Source organism: Emydura macquarii, unplaced genomic scaffold (assembly GCF_026122565.2).
Source record: "Emydura macquarii macquarii isolate MOO-44397 ecotype Brisbane River unplaced genomic scaffold, CSIRO-AGI_Emac_v2 contig_1768, whole genome shotgun sequence".
In the NCBI taxonomy this organism is placed as follows: domain Eukaryota; kingdom Metazoa; phylum Chordata; order Testudines; family Chelidae; genus Emydura; species Emydura macquarii.
Genome location: NW_027131905.1, coordinates 1048181 through 1074284, shown reverse-complemented (window position 1 = coordinate 1074284; position 26104 = coordinate 1048181). Strand labels below are relative to the sequence as shown.

Genomic DNA, 26104 nt, shown 5'->3' with positions numbered 1-26104 from the left:
TCTCCATGAACATGCTTGGATCACTATTTGATGACTTTACTATTGCTTTCATTTTCTAAGGTATATGGTCTAAGGACTTGTTCACTTTAAGAAATTCGCATTACTCTGGGTAAAACAATGTAATGTAGACGCTGTATCGGTGTAAAACAAGGCTTATATTTACATATGCTGAAGTAAACTGTGCCTGTGCCAGCACCACATGCCTACATTAGAGATTTGAACTAGTGTAACAACATCGGCCTATTTACACTGGTGCATATTTCCTTAATGTAGACAGGCCTTGAGTCTGTCAAAAGAGTTTCCAGCACGGCGAAATTGGTTTCTAACACACACATCTTTGAGGTTTTTATACTAATGTGGAAGCTACTGTCTTTGTTGACATACCACAGATTCTTAGAGCTGAAAACTTTAGTCTCTGCAGCTTGAGTTAAAGAGCTGGGATCTCAAACCAAGAGCTGTGGCAACCCTGAACCTCTGTGGACTGGGCAGAGGGAGGCATGTAACAAACTGACTGGTGGGTTACAGTTAGAGAAGCTGGTAGCTCAGATCCTCTTACTCACACTGGAGAGTTTCCCACTGATCATTGCAATTTGATTTTCTCAAATCCTTAGTTCGGGACCTTGAAAAGTGGCAGACACGTTATTTTATAAGAACAAACTAGTGTTTCTTAACAAAACCCAGTGCTACTCCCATATTGATCCTGCTCTTCAGGAGTCTTATGGTGATGACAATGGTAACAACGAGAGATGCTAACGGAGATTGGGTCCCCATTGTGTTATGCATGTACATACACACAGTAAGAGAAAGTACACTTGCCCCCGAGAGCGCACAGTCAAATTAGACAAAGGGCAGGGGAGAAACAGAAGTTAAGTGACTTGCTAGAGGTGTGCAGCAGTCAGTGGTAGGGCCAAGAGGTAAGAACGCAGATCTCCAAATTCAATGCTCTATTCATTAGTCCCTGCCACTTCCCATAATTTTCAGAGTTCTGAGTACAGAAATCGGAATTTGTGCTGTAGTGTAAAGCACATCTCCAGTTTGAGATTTAGAATAAATAATATTAGAAATTTATTTTGTAAATAAGGTCCTAGGTTTATAGTCACTCTTCTTTTGTGTTAATTTTAGGCTGTTACAGATAAGCTGTGGATTCAAAAAGAGAGAGGTTGCTTCGGTATGACAGGTATGTATTCATTTTAACTGCCCTTCCAATTGTTCTAAGCCTTGAAGTGCTGGATTATTGTGGGAGCCAGATGCTTTAAAAATTTTTTTGTAATAATACTTGCCATATAATAAAACATGATGCACTTCTGTTTCTCAGTTGCTATCGGTATGTCTACACTTCATGGTAAACCCGAGTCTGTGGGACCTGGCATGTGGACTCGATGTGTCTAAGTCCATGCTGGAGCATCCACACTGCATTGTAAACCTAGGCTTACAGTTGCTGGACCTGGGTGTCTCAACTGTGCAAACATGTCCACATTGCACTAGGCTGACCTGACTTGGGTCTGTGACTTGAGCTGCATTGACACTGCAATCTGACAGAGCTTGGACCTGAGTCACAGCTGGACTTGGGCTTTGACCTACCCCTCCATCAGGGCCTAACATCCAAGTCCTGAGTGCTTGCTGATCTGAATCAGACTGATTTGTGTGTGGACAGAGTAAGGACGTGGGCTGAAAGCTGAGTCAGAGCTCCATCTTAGGATATGTCTGTACTACACTAAAAGACCTGCAGCACGGCCACAGCTGGCCCTGGCCAGCTGGCGTAGGCTTCGGGGCTATAAAATTGCAATGCTAGAGCCTGGGCTCTGAGACACTGTGAGGGGAAATATCCGAGTCTGGGCTGAAGTCTGAGCCCAAACATTGACACTGCAATTTAATAGCCCCACAGCCTGAGCCACGTGAGCCTGAGTCAGCTGACCGGGGCACAAGGACTTGCTGCCTCAGGTTTTGTATTGCAGTGTAGACAAAACCAGATTTTCACAGATTTCCTCCAGGCATATAGGGTCTGAAAAATATTTTAATGAAAGCTTCATTTGCTTCAGACAGTTTCCATTGTAATAAAATCAGCTTACAGTCCATGTAAGCTTGGACTGTGGCCAGCATGCGGGGCCACCAGAAAAAATGGGCAACCATGCGGGAGGTCTAAGGCAGCCAGAGTGACCCACCAGTGGAGCGTCATGGCACAGCCATAGCACCTTCAGTCAGGGGCGCCCTGGGGGAGGACGTTTATACATTCAAAGTATGTTATCCTATCCTGCTCGGAATGGTACATCTTAGCCTTTAATAGCATAGACTGTGTTCCTTGGATGAGCAGGTCTTCTTTTGAGGCATCCCAGATAAGGGAGAGCCCATCTTGCTGAACTGTGGCATTGACAAAATGTATAGGCTTGAGGAGGGGGGCTCAGAAGTAAGTTCCTCATTTTCCCAGTAGTAGTCCCCCTTTCATGATAGTGTGTTGGGTTTCCCATTGCAATTTCTCAGGCAGTAGGGCAATTGTAAACTCAGATCAAGAGAAGAACAAGGCCCATTTTAACTGCTTCTGGTTCAAAGCTCAGGCCGTGTGGAGGTACTCGAGGCTCTGATGGTCAGTAAAACCTGCACTGCATGCTGAGCTCCCTCAAGGTAGCGATGCCATTCTTCGAATGCAGTTCTGATTGTGAGCAGCTCCTTGTTCAGTATTTCTTAGTTCATCTCTGCGGAGATGATTTTTTTTACAGTAGAATGCAAAAGGGTGCAGAATTGATTGGGATCCGAGTCACTGAGCCCTTGAGGGCCATGTTGGATGCATCTGCTTCCTCTATAAATGGTAAGTTGGGTCGAGGTGTGAGAATTGGGACTTTGGTGAAGGCACTCTTGAGCTGGTTGAAAGTGAACTCAGTTTCAGGCAACCAAGTCAATTGAATGGCTTTATGAAGGAGGCAGGTCAGGCAGCTGTTTGTTCAGAGAAGTAAGAATTCGCAAAGCCTGGGAAGCAATGAAGTTCTCAGAGGGGATGGGATGCTGTCCAGTTGTGGAGGGCTTCCACCTTCTGAGGATCCATCTGAATGTCCCACGTAACCTAAAAATGTAGTGGTGGCCTGGTGGAAGGTGCACTTCCCGTGTTTGGAGTACTACCAAGCTTCCATAGTCTCTCCAAGGCACACTGACATCATGGCAGTGCTGCTCAGGGTTCTTAGGAAACACCAATATATCATCCAAGTAGATGATCACGTACTGGTCCAGGATATCCCTGAACATCGTTTATGAAATATTGAAGTGTTGTAAAACATTGGTTAAACAAACATTGCTAAGTATTCAGAGTGCCCATATCTGGTATAAAAAGCTGTCTTCCATTCATCCCCAGGCCTTATGCGTGCTAGATTGTCTGACCCCAAAAGATCTAGTTTAGTGAAGATCCTGGCAGTCCTCAGGCAATCCAGCAATTCCAGGGTGAGGCACTGGGGGTACCAGTTATGAATAGTCACTTAAGTCAATGCATGATAGTCTATGCAGAGGCATAATGGTCCATCCTTTTTTCGCACAAAGAGGACTGGTGCCCCTGCTGCAGAACTGGATCTCTGAATGAAGCTCTTTGTGAAATTTTCCTAGCTATACGCGCATAGTACATCCAGCTCTGGTTCAGACATGGTGTATATCCATCTGTAGAGCACCCCAGATTATAGGTCTATTGGACAGTCGTAGTCCCTGTGTGGAAGTAGTGTGAATCTGCATATTTCTTTTCAAACACATCCAGGTAGTCTCAGTACTTATTGGGGGAGGAGGGGCGAGCTTCTGGTCAAGGGTTGTTCTCTTCTGGTTTCCCCCTTGCAGTCCAGGGTCTCACTTCTTAAGGTCTTATCCAATCCTGGGGCCCTGGATGTGACCACTTTGGAGCTGGTTGATTTGTTGGAGGCAAGTTGTCTGGCAATATTTGGAGGAGAAGCTAATGTTCCTCTGGCACCAGGAGATCCATGGGTCATGCAGCTCCAACCAAGGAATGCCAAGAATTATCAGGAAGAATGGAGAGCAGATCACATCAAAATACATTATTTCTTGATGCCCTGTCATTTCAGCCTCTAAGGGAACAATCTTTTGGATCACCAGCCCTGATAATAGGGGTACCCCATCAATCATCTCTGTGAGGTCCGATGTGGGTTTTGGCTGGAGAGGGATCTGGAGGGTTTGGGCTGCCCTAACGTCTATAAAGCTGGCAGCAGCCCTGGAGTCTATTATCACTAGTTGGGGGGAGTCCCCTGCGCCTGCTTCATGACCTGCAACAGGAGTAGCATTGAAAATGCAGGAAGAGCCCACAGTTCTGGATCGAGTTCTACTTGAGGGTGAGGGGTTGGCTATAGAGCATGGAGCTCTGGTGATGCCCAGGATGTACCTCCCATACTGGGCCTGGGCTGGTCCATTTTCTGAGCTCTTTCAAGCTAGACAGGAGGCAAGGGTCTGTCCTGGCTCTGTACAGTAAACACAGGTTCATAGAATCACAGGGTTAGAAGGGACCACAAGAGTCATCTAATCTAACCCTCTGCCAAGCTACAGAATTTGTTTTGTCTAAACCATCCAAGAGCGGTGGCTATCCAGCCTCCTTTTGAAAACCTCCAGTGAAGAAGCTTCCACAACCTCCTGAGGAAGTCTTTTCCATTGTGCTACTGTTGTTGCAGTTAGGAAGTTTTTCCCTGAGATTTAATCTAAATCTGCTATGCTGTAGTTTGAATCCACTGCCTCTTGTCCTGCCTCTCTTTTTTATGGCAACCTTTCAAGTGTCTGAAGACCACTATTATATCCCCACTTAATCTCCTCTTTTCCAAACTAAACATATCCAGTTCCTTCAGCCTTTGCTTATATGGCTTGCATTCCATCCCTTTGATCATTGTTGCTTGGCTCTGGATCCTTTCCAGTTTCTCTGCATCCTTTCTAAACATTGGAGACCAAAATTGGACACAATACTCTAGCTGAGGCCTAATCAGCACCGTGTAGAGTGATACTATCACCTCTGTGACTTGAATGTTATGTCTCTGTTAATGCAACCTAAAAATGCATTTGCTGTTTCTGCAACAGCATCGCATTGCTAACTCATATTGAGGTTGTGATCCACCACAACTCCCACATCCTTCTCAGCAGTTCTGCTGCTAAGCCAGTTTTCACCATTCTGTATTTGTGTGCATTTGGTTTTTCTTCCCTAAGTGTAGCACCTTACATTTATCTTTTGTTGAATTTCATTTTGTTGTGGATAGTCCAATTCTCCAATTTATCAAGATCCCTCTGAACTTTAGCTCTATCCTTCAGAGTAATGGCAATCCCCCCTAGCTTTGTGTCATCTGAAAACTTGATCAATAGTCTCTCTATACCTATATCTAGGTAATTAATAAAAATGTTAAATAGTATCAGACCCAGAAGAGACCTCTGTGGAACCCCACTTGAGACTTCCCTCCAATCCAACATCATTCCATTAATAGTTACTTTTTGTTTGCAGTTTTTAACCAGTTATGGTTAAAACTTAATGGTAGTTCCGTTGAACCCACATTTCTCCAGCTTACTTATCGAGCCATACCTTCTTTCCTCCTCCTGTTTGCATAGTCAAGAGTCGATGCACAGGCCGAGCTCAGTGAAAACCCCGCCTTTTCTAGAGGCCTTTAACATGGACTAGCTCATTTTCTACATCCTCACTGAACCCCATCCGGAACTGTTATAGTTTGGCCGTCTCATTTCATTCGACATCAGCAGCAAGCCATCAGAAATGAGCAGCATAGGAGTTGGCCAGCTTTTGCTCCAGTGAAGCTTCTGGAGAGAAGTTTCTGGAGAAGCCTCTGTGGAATGGATGCAATTTGGGTCATTCCATGGCTTTGAAGGCTTGAAAGAAGGCATCCTGGTCAGAGAGCACTGAGCTGTTCTGCTCCAATCGGGCGGGGAGGGGGAGGAAGCCCAATCGAGCGCTTTGCTGGAGAGTAGGTTGACGACTAGCCCCCCTACCTTTGTCTGGTCTCTGGGATACGTTCAGGAATGGAGCTGGAAGATCAGCCTGCATTGATTCAGGATCCCCCAGAATTTCTGACTATCCCCGTCAAACTGTTCAGGCAGTGGCACCACGGGAGCTGGTGCAGGTGGTGAGTTGTCTGTTCAGTGGTGGTGTAGCTGTTTCTCCCTGTGAGCATGGTAGTTGCTCATATAGAGCATATGCTTTGGCAGCAAGCTGCATCTCTTGGACCTGTAGCAAGGTTCTCTGCCTACAGATGGGTGACTTTGGTCCTGCAGATCCTAGGCCCTCAGAGAGCTGCTGGTAGGAGGGCAGCCCGCCCCTTCCATCATCTGCAGAGGGATTGGATTGGGGCGGGGAGAAGGAGAGGTGGTCTGTGCAAACTGTCAGGGACAGACCATGGGCAGCCTTTATGCATTAGTCAGTTACCAAGTTGCAGTAAGGAGATGGAGTAAGGAGTAAGTAAGTTGTGGGGTTGGGGTCAAACAGGGTCAGACACCAGATTACAGACAACAAGCAAATAGCAGAGTTGGGGATAAACCTGGGTCAGAAGCCAGAGTCTAGGGTCTACAGCAAGGCAAGATCTGGGCAAAAGCAAGCTGGCGGTCTGCATCATTGCTGAGACGGCGCCCCGTGCTGGCTTCCTGGTTTATATACCAGCATAAGCCAATCAGAAGGATGCTGGGGGCAGCCACTCAGGCCCTGCTGGGTGGTACTTCCTGCAGTGCCTAGCTTCACAGTGTCATCCCTCAGAAACCTAGCCTAAGCATCCAGTGAGAATGCAGACGTGTCAGCAGCTAAGAGCCCTCCCATGGTTCCAGGTTATTTAACATGTATATTGTGGTAGCATCATAAGACCTCAACCAGATTGGGCTAAATTGTACAAGGTGCTACAGTAACACCTTGTAGCAAATGAAGGGGTGATTCTAGCTTCTGAAGAAGGTGTTGGCCCCAGTCCAACAAGGCACTGAAACATATACTTGATTTTAAGTATGAGTAGCACCCGTGAAGTAACAGGGACTACTCACCTGCTTCAAGTTAAGCTTGTACTTTAGTTCTTTGCTGGTTCAGAGCCTTAAGCTCCTTACTTCTCATCTCAGAAACTCTTGATAACTAACTGTCCCGATATTCACCACTTCATTCAATAAGAACAGATAAGCATGTCAGCGGTATGTTTTTGTTAAAATAATCTGCAGTGAAATAGTTCATGTTGATGACATTTATGGTGGTGATTTTCAAAAGTAATTAAGGGATTTAGAAGCACAAGTTTCACTGAAAACCAATGAGACTTATGCTTCTAAATCCCTTAGGCAGCCTGGAAATTTTCCTTCTATGTTATCATTAGGCTTTAGAGGCAACACCCAATGGAGAAAGGTCACAACTGTGAGTTAGTGCATGAGTCTGTTTACAGACTTGAAAATATCGGGCTGCATCTAGTTAGACTTGGTTAATATTTTGAAAATTTGACAATGATGGATAAAAGCATAAATAGTTTTCAAACAGTAATTTAGATGCTGGATCATAATTCTGCAATCAGCAGGGTGGATTATAGGGGGAATTCTATGTTAGTGGAATATGTAGAGTCCTATGCTTAAGAGAACAATCCGAAAGGTTGAGCGCACGGAAGTTAGAAGTGTTCTTAGTAGTAGGTTCTTTGCATCTAGAATTTGGAAATCTATTTGAGCCCAAAATTGGACATGGTTAGAATGTGCTGTAAAACAGTCTGCATTTAGTCTTGCTGCTAACTGCGAGTGCTGAAATCCCTATATACATTGTGCAAACCTCAAAAGCCTCAAACTACTATGGGGAGGTGTGAAGTATTTGTTTTCTGAGAAATGTTAATTGACTCCATTTCAAACCATGTAAAATATGTCCAGATATCCAAATTGTGGTCACCTTATAAAAGTTTGTAGCTACAATAAAATGCTCCCTGGCGAGTCACATGTTCAGATTTGGCACTTATTTTTTTAATTTGCAGAAACTCCTGTAGCTCGTTTTACCTTATGATCATGTAAAATTCTTAAGATCTGACTCTGCCGTCACCCTGTTCTGTGACCTGGGTAATACTAAAAAAGGTTTGTGAGGCTCATAAAGTGATAGGACCTTTCCAGGGCTCCTTTAAATGAGGAAAGTGGTCTAAAAGCTGATTGTTGTTACTGCATCTTTTTGTGTATGTACCAACACAACAGCATGTCATAGGTATACTGTCTCAAGATATTGTGCATAAATAATTATAATTTTAGTTACCAAGGATTTATGTAGTACCATAGTGCATTATTTTGTCCTATCTCTTCCCTACAGTTTATTCCCACAGCCTCTTTGACTTTGAAACAAGAAAAGCTAATGGCAACATTGGAAATTGAATTTCAGTAAATTACTACCTTTGCCTGTTCATTGTTGTGTGTAATTGAGGGGACTTTAAATTGGTTCTTGTATGCTAGCTGCTTTTGAGGACAGAGAATAACTCAAAGGTGAAGAAGCCAAATACAGTAAACAAATGCATTTTTGAAAAACAAAAATAAGACAAGGTAATTGAAAGTTTTGTTGATGTTATGACTTATTAGGAAAAAGCAAAACAGACTCCAAATTTCTTTACAGATTCTTTACAGATGCAGCTTTGGGGGAAGGGCTAACTATTAGAATGATTGTATTTATTTTTAAAAAGCGCCCAACTTTTTCTATTGGTAACTGAGCATCAACATTGAGGTTGGTACTTTACACACAAGACACGGCCCCTGCTCTGAGGATCTTAAAATCTACTGTAATGCTGACACTGACAACGCCAGTATGGTTTGTATGAATTGGGATGTGGAGCAGAAGTATATGAATATCAATGAGTGGACTTCCTGGGTTATGCACCCACTGCTGCCAGACTGTGACAGAGCCTCTTAAATTCCAGATAACTATGTTTAAGTTTTTGTGGCTAATAGCTGCCCCCATTTCAGCTTTCTTTTTTAAAAAGATAATGTGACCCACTTTACTTCATGTGTATTATTCATCTCCTTCTAATGGCTGGTTCTCAGAGGATAAACTCTACTACACTTGCCAGCTACAGGAGTCGATTCTCAACACTGGAGTTCCAAAATTCATCCCCTGATGATAACCAGTAATTGTGGTTATTGCAAATGCAAGATCCCCTCTTCGCAGATAGATTATCTAAATAGAAGAGACTACAAATGGCTAACAGGTTCTTTTCTTACATGTGGGTCTCCTGAACCCATAGGAAAGGGAGCAGAGATGATGGTCTAACTGGACAGCAAAGATTTTTCTTAATGATTTGTGTATCTGACACCTCAGTAATATGATATTTGGTATAATATGAATATATGGGAATAGTGAATCCCATTGTAATCTCAATGGCAAAATATTTAGAGCAACTTTTCACCTATTGCAATGACTTTATTTTTATTTTGGTTTTCCAATATTTTTATTTTGCAGTTCAATATAAAGTGGTTCCTGAGTACCGTAAGGTTCCAACCTTTGCAATTGATAACAAGCTTTTGACTTCTGGCTGTGAAGTCAACGGGTTACCTCCTGGGTATAGAAGTCCATCTGTGTGCTGTTATTTTCAGGGATGGAGTCTATATTGGTATCTCATTTATTACAGCTACCATAATTGTTTTTAAAATCCTGCTCACCAAGGCTTTGATTTATGCCACCATATTGACTTCTAAGGGCTTATCCCTGAAAGGTGGGAAGAAGTGTGAGGTGCAAACCGCACCTTACAAAAAGTGGTAAATACTACACAGGATTGGGCCGTAATTCATCATAACCAATCCCAACAAAACACAATGGCAAAATATTCTATATAATAGACAGAAAATATGCTGTTTGTGTCACATTTCTTTGGTAGAAAATTTTTACACGCATTTATTTTATTTATTTATTTAAAAAACAGCGTTTTTGAAAATGAAACTTTTCATAAAAAGTTGTGGATATTATGAAAGCCTTCCACTTCTCTCAACATTTTCCAGAATATTTTTATTACACTATTTTAATTTAAATTCATATGGAAACTTTCAAAATTATCAAAATTTTTACCAAAACCGTGAGATTTCAGTAAGTAAACATGGTTCTTCTTTAAATGAAAGATTTCAAACATGATTTTGATAAAAAAAAAAAAAATCAGTAAAAAATATTGAGAACATTTCACATACAATGGGACGTGTATTTCAAACCCTGCAAACAGAAACAATTTAGAAAATTTAAATTATTTTCCAATTTATTGATCATCTCCAGTTTGATTAAAATAAGTTTTAGCATGAGCATCCATTCATAATAATACTGGATCTTATCCCTATATGGAAGATGCTTAGATAGTACAGTGTGGTATAAGAACCTGTGTAGAATGGAATTAATGCTATTAAGTTATTTTGGTTTATATTTTCAGAGCTATTCAGCATGGGCAAATCTTTTGCCTGCAAAATTATTAGATAATATTGATAAGATAATATTGGCATTACTATTTTACTGAATTTGGGCCTTTGATTCGATTGCGTTACAATTTAACGGAAACTCATTTGAGAACGAAGCACCAATTAGAAACATTTTAATGCAGTCTGAATATTTAATAGTTTTTTGGCAGACTGTGTCTTTGAAGCATAAGGCTTTTTTATATTTAGGTAGTTCATGTTTATAAAGCTCTTCAATTAGTCATGCTTTTTTGAAATCTTACTGGGTGTTGAAATTATTAATAGTTGGTTTATGCCTGAAACCTGTTAATCGAGGTATAATTTGCTTTAAATCTGAATGACAAAATTCTCCTTTTGGAAATACGCACACAAAGCCTTTTCTCTAGACTCCCAGTGAGAGTTGTGCACACATATCGGTGGGCAGAATTTTGCCTGTGAGTTATGTATGAATTGCATAGTTTAATTATTTCAGAAAGTAACACTGGTTCCAATTTTGTAAACACTTGCCACCGAGAACAGTGCCTATTAATTAAACTTGTTTCCTTTGGAGTGAGTGGGAGTAATGTCCAGTAGTTACAACACCGGACTGGAAATCAGGAAACCTGGTTCTGTTCTTGTCTCTGCTACATAATCTTGGGAAAGTTGTTTCACCTCTCTGTTCGCCAGTTTTCTTCTTGTTCTGTATCTGCCTTGTCATGCTCGTTCAGAGATGGACTGCCTCATACTGTGTTTGCCTAGCAAAATAGGGCTCCAGTCATAGAATCATAGATATATAGGGCTGGAAGGGACCTCAAGAGGTCATCTAGTCCACCCCCTTCCCCTCCACCCCCATACTGAGGCAGGACCAATAAACCTAGATCATTCCTAACAGTTATTTGTCTAGCCTCTTCTTAAAATGGTTGGAGCCTTTGTGCTGCTGTAATACAATAACAAATGCTGCTACTATTATGCACAGTGGCAAGTGTTTGCCACACGTGATCTACAGTTTGTGAGACAGATGCTTTAGTTCTAACATAGGGCATTATTTTCCCTTTCAGCAGAAGAATTACCACTGGTAAAGGGAACAAGTGAGGACCATGATCTGCTTTTGACTTCTGCAGCACCAGATGTTCATGGGATCCATTCACTGTTTGACTTGATCCCGTCATGGACCAAGAAGATTTTGTTCAAACGAGAATCTACCATTAACCAACAGCTGGTCAGTAAGAGATGATTGATGTTTAATATCTGAAAGGATTGTAGAGATGGAAAATCAGCAGTAATCTATCACTGGGAATTTGCTACCTAATTAGTACATAGTTTCTAATTCTGTCTCATATGATTATGCTCACCTTCAATAGCTTTAGCAGTAACATCTCCTATGAGTTTCTTATAATTATAGTGAGTGACAGGTACAGTCAGGCATATGCCATTTAAATCCTAACACACTCACAGTAATAAAATGCATCTGTACCATTTGATGAATTTGTTCCTTTACGTTGTGTATTTTGTCATGGAAGTCTGGTCACCGAATAATGAACATATGTCACTTAAGCTAATAATTATATGTGGGAGTAAATAGTTTAAACAAATTTGTATAAACAGATAAAAGAAGATTCATTGATTGATGGGATGGAAGAGCTCTTAAACACAAAGGCTGTGAATAGGATTAACTTATTCTTCTCTTTCTTCATTACATTACACAACTGGTGTTATAGTTTGTGTTTTGAGATGGATCCATATACAACATAGATTTTTGTTTTTCTCTCCCCAGCCGGAAGATGTGCCAAGAATTTCAATGTCTTCTGGCTATGGGATAACTCTTCAGAAATGTGCAGTGGTAAGTTTCAAGATATTGCTTTTGCTTATTTGAGGAAGTATTGAGATCCAAATCTTGGGTGAACATTTTTTGTCCAAATACATAAATAGGAGCCCTAACATGACCCAAAGTACCCAGAACCAAATACGTTTACACTGTATAATAAATAGAAGAAGTTGCTACGCAATAAATGTAATCTAATACTTCATTATCTGTAAGGAATGAGCTTTGAAACAATAGTCAACAGCATTTACTAACGTACCCTGTAAGTAACCTGTGGCAGCACTGTGTGACATGACCCCACTCGGACCTATCTTGGAGTTAAGCTGCATCGTACGCTAACCTTCCATGACCATCTGAAGAAGGTAGCTGCCAAGACGAAGACAAGGGTCAACCTACTCCAGAAGCTGGAAAGCACAAGCTGGGGAGCATCAGCGTTACAGACATCAGCAATGGCCCTTGTGCAGAACCCTGCAAATCCGCAGCTATCTGCTTCAGATCCGCAGATATCTGCAGACCCATTTTTGCAGATTGTAGCTCGGATGCGGATACTAATTTTATCTGCCCAGGGCGCCGCAATCGGAATCCCACAGCACGGTGTGATTGCTGCTGCTGCTGCTGTAGATGCGGAGAGCACCATTTGCAAATTCTAGACTGCAGCGTTGTTAGACTGAGATTGCAGTTTCCTGAGTTCTTCTGTTTGTCTTCAGCTCCCATTTACACCGGCATGCTGAGTGCTGCTGCAATGAACGTACTCTTGCTTGCTGGACTCAGTACAGCAGCCCTGGGGCTGCTCTGCCTGGAACAACTGAGTGATCCGCAGCCCCGGCTTCCCTGCCCAGCCCAGGCGGAGTAACAGCTGCTCGGATCGGGGCCAGCGGGGGCTCTGAACAGCATCAGGAGCTGCTGTCTAGTCCTGACCACCCTCTCAGCTATTCTCCGGGCTCCATGAGCCCCAGCCCATCAAAGCTGTGTGTTTAGCCACAGTGGCCAGTCCCCACACCTCACTCCCACACAGCAGTGACTGGGTTGATTCAGCCCGCAGGAGCAGCCCGAGCCATCATCAATCATCATAATCACTGCCATCAGGATACTGTACCATGCTGCACCCCACACAATGATGCTAATAAATACGGGTGAAAGTTCCCTTTTTTTATCGCGTTGTCAGTTCATCAGCGTGAACTGACATCGTCACTGCGTCACCCCCACAGCACTCCCTTGCCAGTTGCCACCAAAAAGGTTTCCACATTCTGTATTTAAAAAGCCAATGAACTGCTCACTGGAGAAGGAACTTAAAAAGAAATTAAGTGCAGGTGAATGCAGTTTGAAGGGAAATGAGAAAGGCAAATCACCCATTTGGAATACATTCAGATTTCTTATTGCTGAAAAGGGAGATATGTGCCTGTATATGTTGCATGTGTCAAATGCCAAAAAGTCCGAACTTTTAGTAGCCATAAATGTGATACTTCAAACTTACTTAAACATAAATGTACACGAGAATTGGGATCCAGTTTGCTGAAGATATTCACTAAGAAATGCGTCACTATCACACAAGACATGAAGATAACTGTGACTCAGAAATTATTGACGCTTGTTGCAACAGACATAAGACCTTTCGGGGGTGAGGGATTCCTTGCATAGTCTCAGTGTTTGATCAACATGGGTGCCAAACATGGTGAAATGGATGCACATGCACTAATACCACATTCCACAACATTAGCCCGGCATGCTGCACTTGTGGCAGAAGAAAAAAGAAAACAAATCTCCACAGAGCTGAAAACTATTCTTGGTATAGTAGGTGGAGGGGTTACGCTTGATCTATGGACAGACGATTACAGAAAGGTTGCCTATTTGGGAGTAACTGTTCATTATATAGAGCCACAACAGTTCGGAATGGTGGAGCGGGTACTCTGTGTGACTCATTTTGACAGCGGGAACCCAAAAACAGCAGAGAACATTCATTCAGCTGTTATTCAGGCACTCAGAAGACTTGATATACACAGCATTACCAACCAGATGGTTTTGGTTACAGACTGGGGAGAAACGTGGTTGCAGCCCTCGAGTCCTATGTGCGAATAAAGCACACATTATAAATATTGTATTTCCAAACTTGGAAACCAGAAAGAGGAAGCAGTAACCGAACTGATCCAGGCCTGCCGAAATCTCGTTAGTTACTTCAAAAGGTCTGGACTTCAAAGCAGACTGCAAAAAGCTCTGAAAGGAGATGTAGAAACATAGTGGAACAGCAAACTACTCATGTTTAAGACAATTGAGGAGCAGTGGGACAGAATATATGAAATTTTGACAGAAAAGGAGGATACTCAGCTCATTGATAGCATTGACCACAAGACCTTGTGCACTTTAATAGAGTTCCTGCAGCCCTTCAAGGAAGCAGCAGATGTGCTAGAGCAGTCATCACAGCCCACTTTCCACTTGGTGCCCATTTGGTACGAAAGGCTGAAAAAGCATCTTTATCCTTCTACCGTTAATGTAGATAGTTTGTCAACTCAAATCCAAAGCCTTGCAATGTCTCATTGAAAAGTTTGAAATCAAGCCGACGCACAGAGTAGCGGTTTTCCTGCACGCACGAATGAAGGGGATGAAAGTTTTCACTGAAAGGAGAGACAAGAAGTTGATCAAGAGACCAGGAGACTTGTCTCATTGCGGGAGAAAAATATTCCTGCAATGAATCTTATGCTTATTTCTGCAAATACACAGACACAATCACCATCTCCAAAGGAGACGAAATGATCATATACAGAGTTTCAGGATTTGGAAGGGTATTGTGGAAGTGATGATGATGAAGGGTCAAAGTATATCAGCCTGACGCTGACAAAGAAAGATGATGTGCAACTGCTGGAGTGATGGAGTCAACAAAAGCAAAACTTCCCCTTTTCAGTCAAGTTGCATGGTTTTGCATTCCTTCCTGCATCCAGTGCGCCCTCCGAGAGAGCCTTCTCAGTCTCTAGTCACACAATTTAATGAGACTTGTACTTCACTGAAACCAGAAACTGTAGATGATTTAATGTTTTTACACAGTAATATTTCAAAGACCATCACCTGTCCCAAGGAAGACATCTAAGACCATGTCCTGCAATTCAGGGCAGGTAATAGCCCTGCAGTGATTGAAAAGGTGTCAGGGCTCAGTCGTGGCACAAGCACTGACTAGGCATCCAGTGAGCACATTGCGATTAATTTATTAGGAGCTAAGTCAGTTTATATAGATGGAGTCAAACAGCAACAAAACTTGGAAATCCAGGCATATTTTTTACCTTCATAGCTTAGCTGCTGTGGATTAACAGAATGCTTGCTTACTTGATGAAATGGAAGTGCTTTGGCTCTGGGCACTGCATAGCCACACAAGGAGCAGCTTTTCAAAATACTACGAGTAGTGTGGTATGAAAGTCATTTTATATAGCAAATGTAGTCATAGTGAAGTAAAAGTTGCAAGTTGTCTCAGTGCTTTTCTGTGGACGTCCACGCATTTTATAGTGAAGCTTCACTCCAGTAGCAGTAGTTTTACTCCACTGTTAGTGGTTATATACATTACAGTTCTGATCCCCATGGAATCCAGTGATTCCCAGACAGATACAAAGTGCAGCATTTCAAAGGGGATACTCATCTTCTTCCCCCATCTCTGTAGCTGAGCAGGGGAGAAGTTACCCTCTCTCCCTGGGGGGTAATGGATGAAGAGTAATGATTCGGATGTGTCACTAGAGTGAAGCTTCCAGCTGTAACATGCACAGTTGCTAGTACACACAGAATTCATTTGAATCATTACCTGACTGCTCCCAGGATCAGAGGAATGAAGAGATGGTAATAAAAAGCCACTTTTGCCCACTGTCTTGGGTCAGGTGCTGAGACCCTCTTAACCAGCCAAGATTCAGCCAACTTTCACAACACACAGAATCATAGAACCAGAGCTGTTCGGAGGCCAGCTGATCAGTGGGGGCCAGCCCACCTCTCCTGCCCTCTCCCCCCGGCCACCGATCAGCTGGTCTCCGAACTGCTCATGTGTGGGTGGCCTGGGGGCTTGCTGCCCAACAACTGATCATGGAAGCTGGGAAGGGGCTGGCCACCCATCACTGATAGCCTGCCACCAACGTTCAGCCGTTCAAAGTGGCCAGGCCGCAAGTCTCCCCCATGATTGAGCTGTTCAAAAGCCATCTTATTGGCGGCCAGCGCCCATGTCCCCATTGCTGTCGCCACCGATCAGCTGGTCTCTGAACAGCTCGGGGGTGGCCCAGGGCTTGCTACTCAACAGCTGATCCAGGAGCAGGGGGGCTGGCTGCCATCAGCTGTTCAGCGGGTGTGGGTTCTACAGCTATTCCGGGATCCAGGAAGCAGCAAGGGTCAGTTGTTAGGGGGGCAGCTGCTGCTCTCTAGCAGTCCAGGAGCTGACACAGGCAGCTTCCCCAGAAGAAGTCATGGAGGTCGCAGACCAGGACTGTATGACTCTTTTATATAAGGTTTATGTTTAAAACAAAAACAACAATAACAGTGTGCACATGTATTAAGCCACAGCTTTCTTATACTGCAGTACACAGGCATGCACACACACAAACGCTCCTCCTCAGAGGCACTGTGTGAGGATGAGCTGCTGCCGAGGCGAGTGTGGTGCGGATGTGGATAAACATAAAAAATGACTTGTGGATGGTGGGTCGGATACATGCTGACACTGACGGATGCAGATCCACATTTGTGTGTCCGCGCAGGGCTCTACCCTTGTGTACTCTGTAGCTGAGTACCATGCACCAGTGTGGACCAGAAGTAGCTATACTTGACTTGTTGGTGTCCAGCTGAACATTGCAATGTGGTGCATCACTGAAACCCTTAAGTCAACCCTAACACTTTGGCTGCCGGTGCTGTCTCACATTGCTCCCCCATCCATTCGCTGCAATGCTGTGGTCCTTCAGGAATTCCAGAGGATCATAGAAATCGAACATCTATCCATCCGCCAGAACTTAACAGCATCGCTCACCACTGCTTGAAGTTGTGTAAGCCCTTTTGGACCTATGCATTTAACATCAATAATGCAACTTCAACATTGATGAAGCTTGGAAAGCCAAATGGAGTTTACAAGAAGTTATAAATAAACACCTCTTTAAAGACCTGACACAGAAGATCCCTGGCTTCGATCTCCCACAAATCTCCTGGGCAGCCCTAAATCACATCTGCACAAACCGTGGCAGATGCTGATACTTGCTGAACAAATGGAAAATTAAAGACTCTCCAGTGTGCAACTGTGGTCACACAAAACAGACCATGGAACATAAAACAGCTCCATGTCCGATTCACAAATACAAAGCTGGCATCACAGCAGTACACTGCTTCTCCAGAAGCAATTATTTGGCTTAACAATCTGAGTGTAAAATAATAGTTGTTGCTCTACATCTGATCAGCCATACGAAGAAGATTAATGTTGTACAGAGTACAGTACATTACTGAGCATTATAGTCTTTATATTATTAATGGGTTGATATTGCCAACGGTATCTTAAAACATAGTAACCAGTGCCAAAGTTTCGCAATCCCTAAGAGCTGCAATATCAAAATTAGCAGGGTCAGAACCACTATTAGAAATATTATTAGTTGTGGAGACTCTAGGAGCACACGAGGAACAATAGCAGAGACCACAACAGCATTCACAAGTTATCAGTCTTTCCTTTATTAAATCCTTACTATACAGATAGTCAGTGCTATAGTTATAGATACGTAAGTGAAGATGGAGAAATACCGTGAGATGTCTAGCATCAGTATTTTCATACTTGCATCCCCAAGGATACCATAAAGGATGAGTGGATATTTCAACCTGCAGAGGGTTTCCTGATGGATTTTTCCTCCCTATTCATGCTGGGGAATCCCTTTTATTCTGTGTTACACTCATGCCAATAGGCCTTATGCATATGCATGAGGGTCCAACCCCTTATCTGGACTTCCACAACATGTAAAATTTGGGGTGCTCTGCTTTTCATAGGCTATCCTCTTAGTTCCCCTTATTTTCATTAGCATTTACATGAACAAGTCCTCATGGTAACCTGCAGTCACTGCAGAATTTCCCATGATGTTACAATCGGGCATCTTACAGAATTGATGGGTACTTCACTCGTACAGGGTTACCTCCTCATGTCAACCCTTCTTTAGGCCTAAGGCCTAATGTGTCTAAATTAAAACCTTACAGACCTCAGCCTGCAGAGCTTTTCATTACAGTCCTACTTTGCTTATATACACTCATCGCTCATAAAGGCTTGTCAACCTTACACCTCTATAATACTATCCTACTTATTGCTATACCTTTATCTACAACTTAAATGTATTCACCACACATTAATTGTAAATACATTAACAACAGCAATATATTAGATGATTATATAAGGTGATTAGCCACAGCAGATAGTAGGTAGAAGTCTAGTGTAAACATAGAGTTAAAGAGCAACTCAACATAATATATAATTTTTTTTAAATGAATCAATACATTTCAGTTACTACACCTGGCCTTTAATCCCTCTGCCAGTGTTGTGGCTTTACAGTCTCATTTTCCTATTTAAAATTTAAAATTTTTTCTCTCCCCTGTTGTTTGAAAAACACACACAAATGGGTTACTGACGGTGACAGTGACTATACACAAAGACTGCTGTCAAATGCACAAAGGGCCAGATTTTCAAAGATATGTAGGTGCCTAAAGATGCAGATAGGCCCATAGTGGGATTTTCAAAAGTGCATCAGCAGCTTAAGTGCCTAATTCCCATTGACTTGAGGCACCTAACCTGCTTAGGTGGATTTGAAAATCTCCTTTAAAAATCGGGCCCAAAATAAACAAACTGAAAAAATAGCAATTTTTTTCTTTCAATTTTACTTGCAAAATTTGTAGATTTACTAAAATATATTTAGCTGCTTGGGGCAATATTTTCAAAATCAGTTAGCTCTGGCCCAACTGTACTGATGTCAATAGGAGCAGAGTCAGACCAATGCTTGATTTTTTAAGAAGATGGTGTCCTTTCAAAACAGAAGTACTTTTCCTAATTTGCAAAAACCTGATTCAAAACTCTGTTAAATTGATTGGAATCTTTCCATTGATTTCAGTGGCATTGGTTCAGGGCCCAAGGGGATACTTTTTATATGATGACCAAATAACGTGAACCTGTATAAATATGGATATATAACACAGTGAACAGTATATAATAAGCATGATGCTGGGTAGCAAGGGAGTTATAAAGACCTTTCAGGAGCAAGATAAGGGCCCTCCCCTGTAGATGTTGATTGAAAGAAGAGCATCACATTGAAGCCAAATGAGTTCTCCCAGCAAAGCAGGAAGCACCAGGGAACAGTTGATGACTAGGCCTATGTCTATATTGACGGCAGCACTGATGACGCCACTGGATTGATTCTGCAGGATCGATTGAGCGGCAGTGGAGGCCCACTCAATCGATCCAGAAGTTGACACTGTTAATCCACCTCTGCAAAAAAGAGTATCGCTGTGTCAACGGTAGGGCATTTCCCGTCGACTCAGCATAGTGGGGATGCTGCGGTAAGTAGAAGTTAGGAAGTCGATGGGAGATACGCAAGCTACTCTACCTAGCTTGCGTATCTCCCATCGACTGCCGCCGAATGTTGCCAGCAGTGTAGACATAGCCTAGGTATGAAGGGAGAAAGGATAGCTTTCAGTTTCTGTTCTTGGTTTTTATCTGCCAACCCCTGTGATTTCCTGTATCACTATTAGGATTAAGCAACAAAAGACTCTTTTAAAACCTGGGCTGGTTGGTGTGGAGTTGACCAAGTATTTTATACAACCCTAAAAACCTACCCACCTAAAGTAGCTCTAGTTGACTAATGCCAAGTCCGTACGGCAGGAAGAGTCCATTTTATTTGAAGAAATTTTTAAACGTGTTTAGGTGGAGTGGATTAACGGATCCACCTAATTTGGTTTTTCTTTTTTACATTGGTCAGATCAAGTTTGAATATTTGTATTTAGAGCCAATTCACCCTGCCTGTGCCTTGCATGGAGAACGATAAAATGTGTCCTGCTTTAAGTCAAGCTTGGATTCAGCCTTTCAAACGACCCTGCATACGAGCATTGGGAATTTAGCAACTAATTTGAAAATACTGACCTGGTGACCTGAACCAGATCATTTGCACAGAGTGGAAAATAGGAAATGGAGAATACATATGCATTACATCGCAGGGCCTAATTAATTGTAATGTTGTTGTCAAAACGGCCATATATCATAATTAACAAGATTGAATAGTGATAATTTCAGTTACATGAAGTGGTGAGACAAAACCTCCTGCTTCAGAGAGCTTTTTAGAGCAGATTCACTACCACTTTATTATAATAAGATCTTAGAGACAGAGAATTTTGGAACACTTGCATGTTTGGTTCTTTCTGCTATTCATAGCACAACCTAGCCAGTCTCATTAAAAATTGCAAAGTCCTGCTGCAGAAGATCAAAGCTAGTCTGCTCCAGATGGTAGGTTTATCAGGAAGTAATCTTCCAATGCTGCCAGTTGTAAATTAAAATAACAACAGTGCAATTATATGTGAATTGTATTCCTCCTTTGGATCAAATTCATATTTTAGTTTAACTTGCTTGCCTTGCCCATTTATTTTAATCCTAATACATCCAAACAGACCTTTTCTTCCTAACAGATTGGCTGACCATATGCCAGTTTCTAATAATTTAAATGGAAAAGTAAGATCTGCTTCCTTCCCCCAGCTCGTGAATGGTTCTGAGGAGTTAGTTTCCTTTGCAAAACCAGCAGGGAAATGACATACATTTACTCATTCAGGAACAGATTCTGCAGCCCCTTCCTCATGTAGGTAATGCCACTGAAACCAGCGTGTAAAGATGACTCGTGTAATGGGCCTGGGTCCTCCATTTGTACATTGGGAGTGCAGGGGATAAGGGCATAATTTTAAACTGTTATTCACCAAATGATGGGAGGTAGGAGCAAGAGCTGCAGACTACAAGTGAATGGGAGGGTCAGCAGTTTAAAGGAGGTTGTGGCCTCTGGGCATCTATTCCCTGTGATAGCTGCATCTGTAGGAAGTTCTTGTCAGTGGTGAAGTATAAGGGTTTTCCCTCCCCTTTGTTATCTGTTACAGCATTTTTTCTAGTGCTTGTCTCTGTGCTTGTCTAGTGCTTGTCACTGATACATCTAAGCTCTCCTCTTATTCCCAACTACTCACATTCAGGAGGGCAGAACTTCAATTTGACTATTATTATAGCCTTCAAAAATGTACAAATGCATCCAAAGACCCTTTGGATTCCTTTGGCCCACTGAGGAGAATTGTAATAAGAGGCTGGGTCTGTTGTTGTGAAAGTGGTAAGGAGTCACTAGGCCCAAACAGTGAATGAAGAACTTTGAATATGGAAAATAGGATTATCCTTAAAACTACTCTCTCTTTCTAGGCATTTGCCTAGGGTTTTCTGCGGTCCCCCTCATGCTACAGATGTAAAGAAACAGCACGTCTATACACAGAAGCCACCCATGAAATGTGGCTATGGAAGCAGATCTGTGTCCCATCTTTATAGTGGAGAATTTTTTGCAGGTATAGGAGGAATTAAGGAGGGGGGTATTGTAGGCTGGTAGAAAAGACATTTTCTCTTCTTTCCCCAACCCCCTCTTCTGTCTGTGTCCAAAGTGCATAGTTATGTGCAAAGAGCCTGATCTTGCAGATACTTACTACTGAGCTTAATACCTAGTGTTGCTAACTCTCATAATTTTATCATGAGTCTTGTGACTTTAATGTTTTGTCTTGAAAGCATATGTCCTGGAGGCATATGATTAGGTGAGGATCTCCACTTTCATTGGTGGTGGGGGGGGAGAGAGTAATTTTCTAGTACTTGTGGTTGCAAAGAAAAGCTTGAAAATGTGAAATGAGCACACCCTAAAGACTCAGAAACCAGGAGGCAAATAGAATGAAACCAAAATGTATTATCTTTGCATTAAAAATCATGAGATTTTACATTTGGTCCTGACTCACCATTTTTGAATGCTTGAAGTTGGCAGTACTCTACTTACACCTGTGATTAGGCCTGTTGCTAGTGGGACTAATCATGATAGTTAACAGTAGTCCTGCTGGCAAATATTTGCATGTACAGGACTTAATTTAGGTGCAGTAGTTTTTCTAGAATTCATCTACTGCAGTTGAACATTAATGAATAGGTAAAATTTGGTGGAGTATTACCAGTGGAGTTTGTCATGATTTCTTCAAATGTGCTATAATGGCTGTCACTTTAATATGAAAATCCAAGATGAGCAATAACAATTTCAATACATTTCAGCTTGATTCACAGAGTATCCTAAAACTTTAATTTGTTTCATTACTGATTTAATATGAAAGTCATAGTTAAATGGTGTGTTATAAAATCCCAACATTGAATGCTGCTGCTGCTTCACGTAACTTTGGTTGTATAAAATTCTGAAAAGATTGATGTAGCCAATTCATATAGGAATGATTGTATGGAGATATATTATTATTATAGTTAATTTCAGTTGGTTCCCAAATATGTGTTGAGCATCTCTTAAAACATAAGGAAGACTTTGTTCCTGATTCACTATTTGTCAGTACCTTATGCAGTCATTTAAAGCAGAACAAAGTTGATGTACAATGCTATCAGTCTGATTTGGTGGCATTTTAGACCAATTTTGATTGATGTAAAAGGAAAGGCAGTGGTATTAGTAAAGGGGTAAAAGGGGTGGGTGTTGAGATTATACTCCTAGGGGAAATCTGCACCAAAAAATAAAAAATTCTGCACATAATACTTTAACACACTGCATATTTTATTTGTCAAAATAACACATTAAAATCACACCTATTTCAATTATTTTGGTAATTTGTTTAAAAAAAACCTGTCAGCAAGTATGTCTCTAAAAATACAGACAACAAGAAAGATTCAAGAAATGTTTTTTAACAAATAGATTCCTTACTAGGCATATTAATACAGAACTTTGAGTAACAGTTCATTTAAACTACAATACAGAAACATATTTCCCACCCCCCGCAGAAGCAATGTAAAGACTTGCAGGAGTCGGGGGTAATGGAGGAGCTGGGGGAGATGGAAGTAATTGCTGGGAAGGAGCCTGGGAGTGAACCTGGAGGACGCTTGATTGTGGGTGGGAGAAGTATGGAGCAGTTTTCTTTTTGGCGATGGAGGGATTGTTAGGGAGTTGGGGAGCCTCACCCATGCAGACCCTGGCTGACCTCTAGCCTCTTCCATTCAGTCAGCCATAGGTGCCCATCTGGCCCTGCATCCCCACTCCCATTCAGCCCCTGGCTCAATGTTGTCACCCGACTAGCTCCTGTGCCCCCTCCCCCAGTCTGTTTCCCCCACACTAGCCTTTTGAACCCTAATCTGTGTGACCTCCCCAGCAGTCCCTTGTGCCCTGCTCTGTTGGTCCCCCCTATATCCCGTGCCTCCTCACTTGTGCTGAGAGGAAAGCAGCCTCTGCCCCTTCCCTCGCCACAGCTCGCTGCTCTTGGCTGCCCTCTCTTCTGGCACCACATCAGTCCCTGGTGGATGAAAAGTGGAATTGCAGCTTCTGGTCACCTCCTGGTCGGAATCAATTATTCTGTGGGGAAAGTTATTAATTCTGTGCTTGCGCAGCGGTGCAGAATTCCCACAGGAGGAAGATTAACTTCAACAACCTTATGCAACTACTCACTGAGAGCAAGTACGTGGCCTGATGGAATAAGAAGGGTATGTGTGTGTGTTGCTATTTAATGGAGTGTAGGTCTTGCAACAGAAGTGAGTCTTGAATGAGGAGGTGGCTTTGCCGCTCAGGAAGGACATTCACTGCACATGGAATAAAGCATGAAGACATTGGTGTGAGAAATAAATGAATAAGATATTGAGGCTGGTATCACTGGTAAGGCAGTGGACAATGTTATAAGAGACAATGGTTGTGGATGTTGTGAAGGCCAAGACTGTAACAGGGTTAAAAAAAAAACTAGATAAATTCATGGAGGATAGGTCCACCAATGCCTATTAGTCAGGCTAGGCAGGGATTGCTGTTTGTTTGACAGAGGCTGGGCATGGCCGATGGGGTGGATCACTTGATGATTACCTGTTCTGTTCATTCCTTCTGAAGCACCTGATACTGGCCATTGTTGGAATGTAGAATAAGGACTAGATGGACCATTGGTCTGACTCATTATGACCGTTCTTATGTAATGGTCCAGATCCACAAAGAGATTTAGACACCTAAATCCCAGATTTAGGTGCCATTGCAATCTACCAAACCTGCGATGCACCTAACTCTGTAGGTGCCTACGTTTCCACTGTAAAAGTTTCCTAGTTTCTGTCTTTGGGCATGCACACTGTTGCCTCAGACAGGTGCATGGGTGCCTATCTCCCACCTAAACCCCAGTGGGATCCTCAAACCAGAGGAAGATAAGTGTTCCCCCTATCTTGTGTGTGAGGCCTGATGCAGTAGGTGTGCTCTGAGCACGCTTACCTCCACACAAAATGATGGGGGAGCAGGAGGAAGCCTCTTTTGTAACCTATAGCCTAGTCGTTAGGGAACTCACCCTGAGTCTAGGAGACATCAGATCAGTTCCCTTCTCTGCCTGAGGAGGAGAAGAGACTGGAACAGGGGTTTCTCATCTCTCTAGTGAGGGCCTTAACTGGATTGTGGGATATTCTGATGTGAGGCTCATTCTCTCCTGTTTGAAGTTTTGTATAAATAATTAAATCTGCATTGGGCCAGAGAGAGAGCGTGAGAATGACTGTAGTCCACACCCCTCTTGTGTGCAACTCCCATTGGCTAGCTTAGGTGCCTATGCGCCTCACGTGTGCTCCCATTGGCTGGTATAGGTGGCTCCCCACCTAGTGTGTGCTGACCTTCGTCGATCCCATTCTCAGGCACCTGTCTCTCCTCATGCATTGTATAGTGGAGAGCCTCGTTGCCTAACAGAGGATTTGTGGAGGTTGTGGAAGAACCCAAACTCAGGGGTCCTTATTATAACAAGTTCTCTTGCTCAGCGGATAGTCCTGAAACAGCCAAACAACAGATTTAGCAAAGTCAAAGTTTATTCTTTATGTAAAGAAGGTGATCCCTTCAAATATAAGGAATGACACCTGCTTCCAAAAAACAGACCGTATTTATAGGGTGGTATAAACAAGTTTTACACGTCACGGTTTCCATGGTCATACATACTAAAAAGTATTATCTAGGAATTTTCTAACTGAATACTTGCAACTTTCCTTATCTAAGTTACAAGGTCTTTCTCTGCATTCCATCTGTACTAGTGTCTAGACCTCTTAACTATTTCATTACTACAAAACATTCTAAGATTAAATAACTGCTAACAAAACATTTTCTATCTCAGGCTTTTTACAGTGAATTCTAAAATCAATTCTCAGCAAAAACAGAGACCCCATCTTGTTTTCCCTTCACAGTTCCCCCTTTGATTCTAATAGTTCTACTACTAGAATCACAATCATGATATATTCATTCATTTTCCTTGCCAATATACCAATACCGCATTGACCTTTGCACCATCTGTTTCTTAGGGGGCTTAAACCTTTTTTGCTGGAAAAATGAACAACAACATTGCTTACAACAAAACATTAACATTATAATAAACACTATTATAACTACAAACAATTTTTTAAGCCACAAGAAGTCTGGTAACCAAGAAGTCAGAGCATTCCAGATGGATGACCATGAAATATCAATGTCAGACGGTGGCATTGGAGGGTTAGCGAATTCATGAAAAAATCTGCTGACATTCCAAATGTTGTGTACATCCATCTCGATTTGACCTGATTCATTTTTATAAAAACAACAGGTTTGATTCAACATTACACAAACTCCTCCTTGCTGAGCTAACAATTGGTCTAGGGCTAATCTATTTTGAATACTCATTTGTGCCAACGACTCAATTTCAGCCTGTAATTTTAAAATAGCATCTCCAGTCACATTGGCAAAT

At 42.3% G+C, this 26104-nt stretch overlaps 1 protein-coding gene across 4 annotated transcripts in view; it reads left to right on the top strand.

Annotated features, from left to right (window-relative positions):
- Positions 1-26104, top strand: part of EVC2 (EvC ciliary complex subunit 2) — a 150094-nt gene that overhangs the window by 7687 nt on the left and 116303 nt on the right. For 2 of the 4 annotated variants that reach the window (XM_067556407.1, XM_067556405.1), the window contains exons 2-4: positions 1123-1177; positions 11409-11569; positions 12125-12190. In XM_067556407.1, the coding sequence (XP_067412508.1) occupies positions 1123-1177; positions 11409-11569; positions 12125-12190 (282 nt within the window). Of the gene's footprint in view, positions 1-1122; positions 1178-11408; positions 11570-12124; positions 12191-26104 lie in introns of those variants that run through there. The other 2 variants (XM_067556406.1, XM_067556408.1) reach the window with 2 other exon arrangements.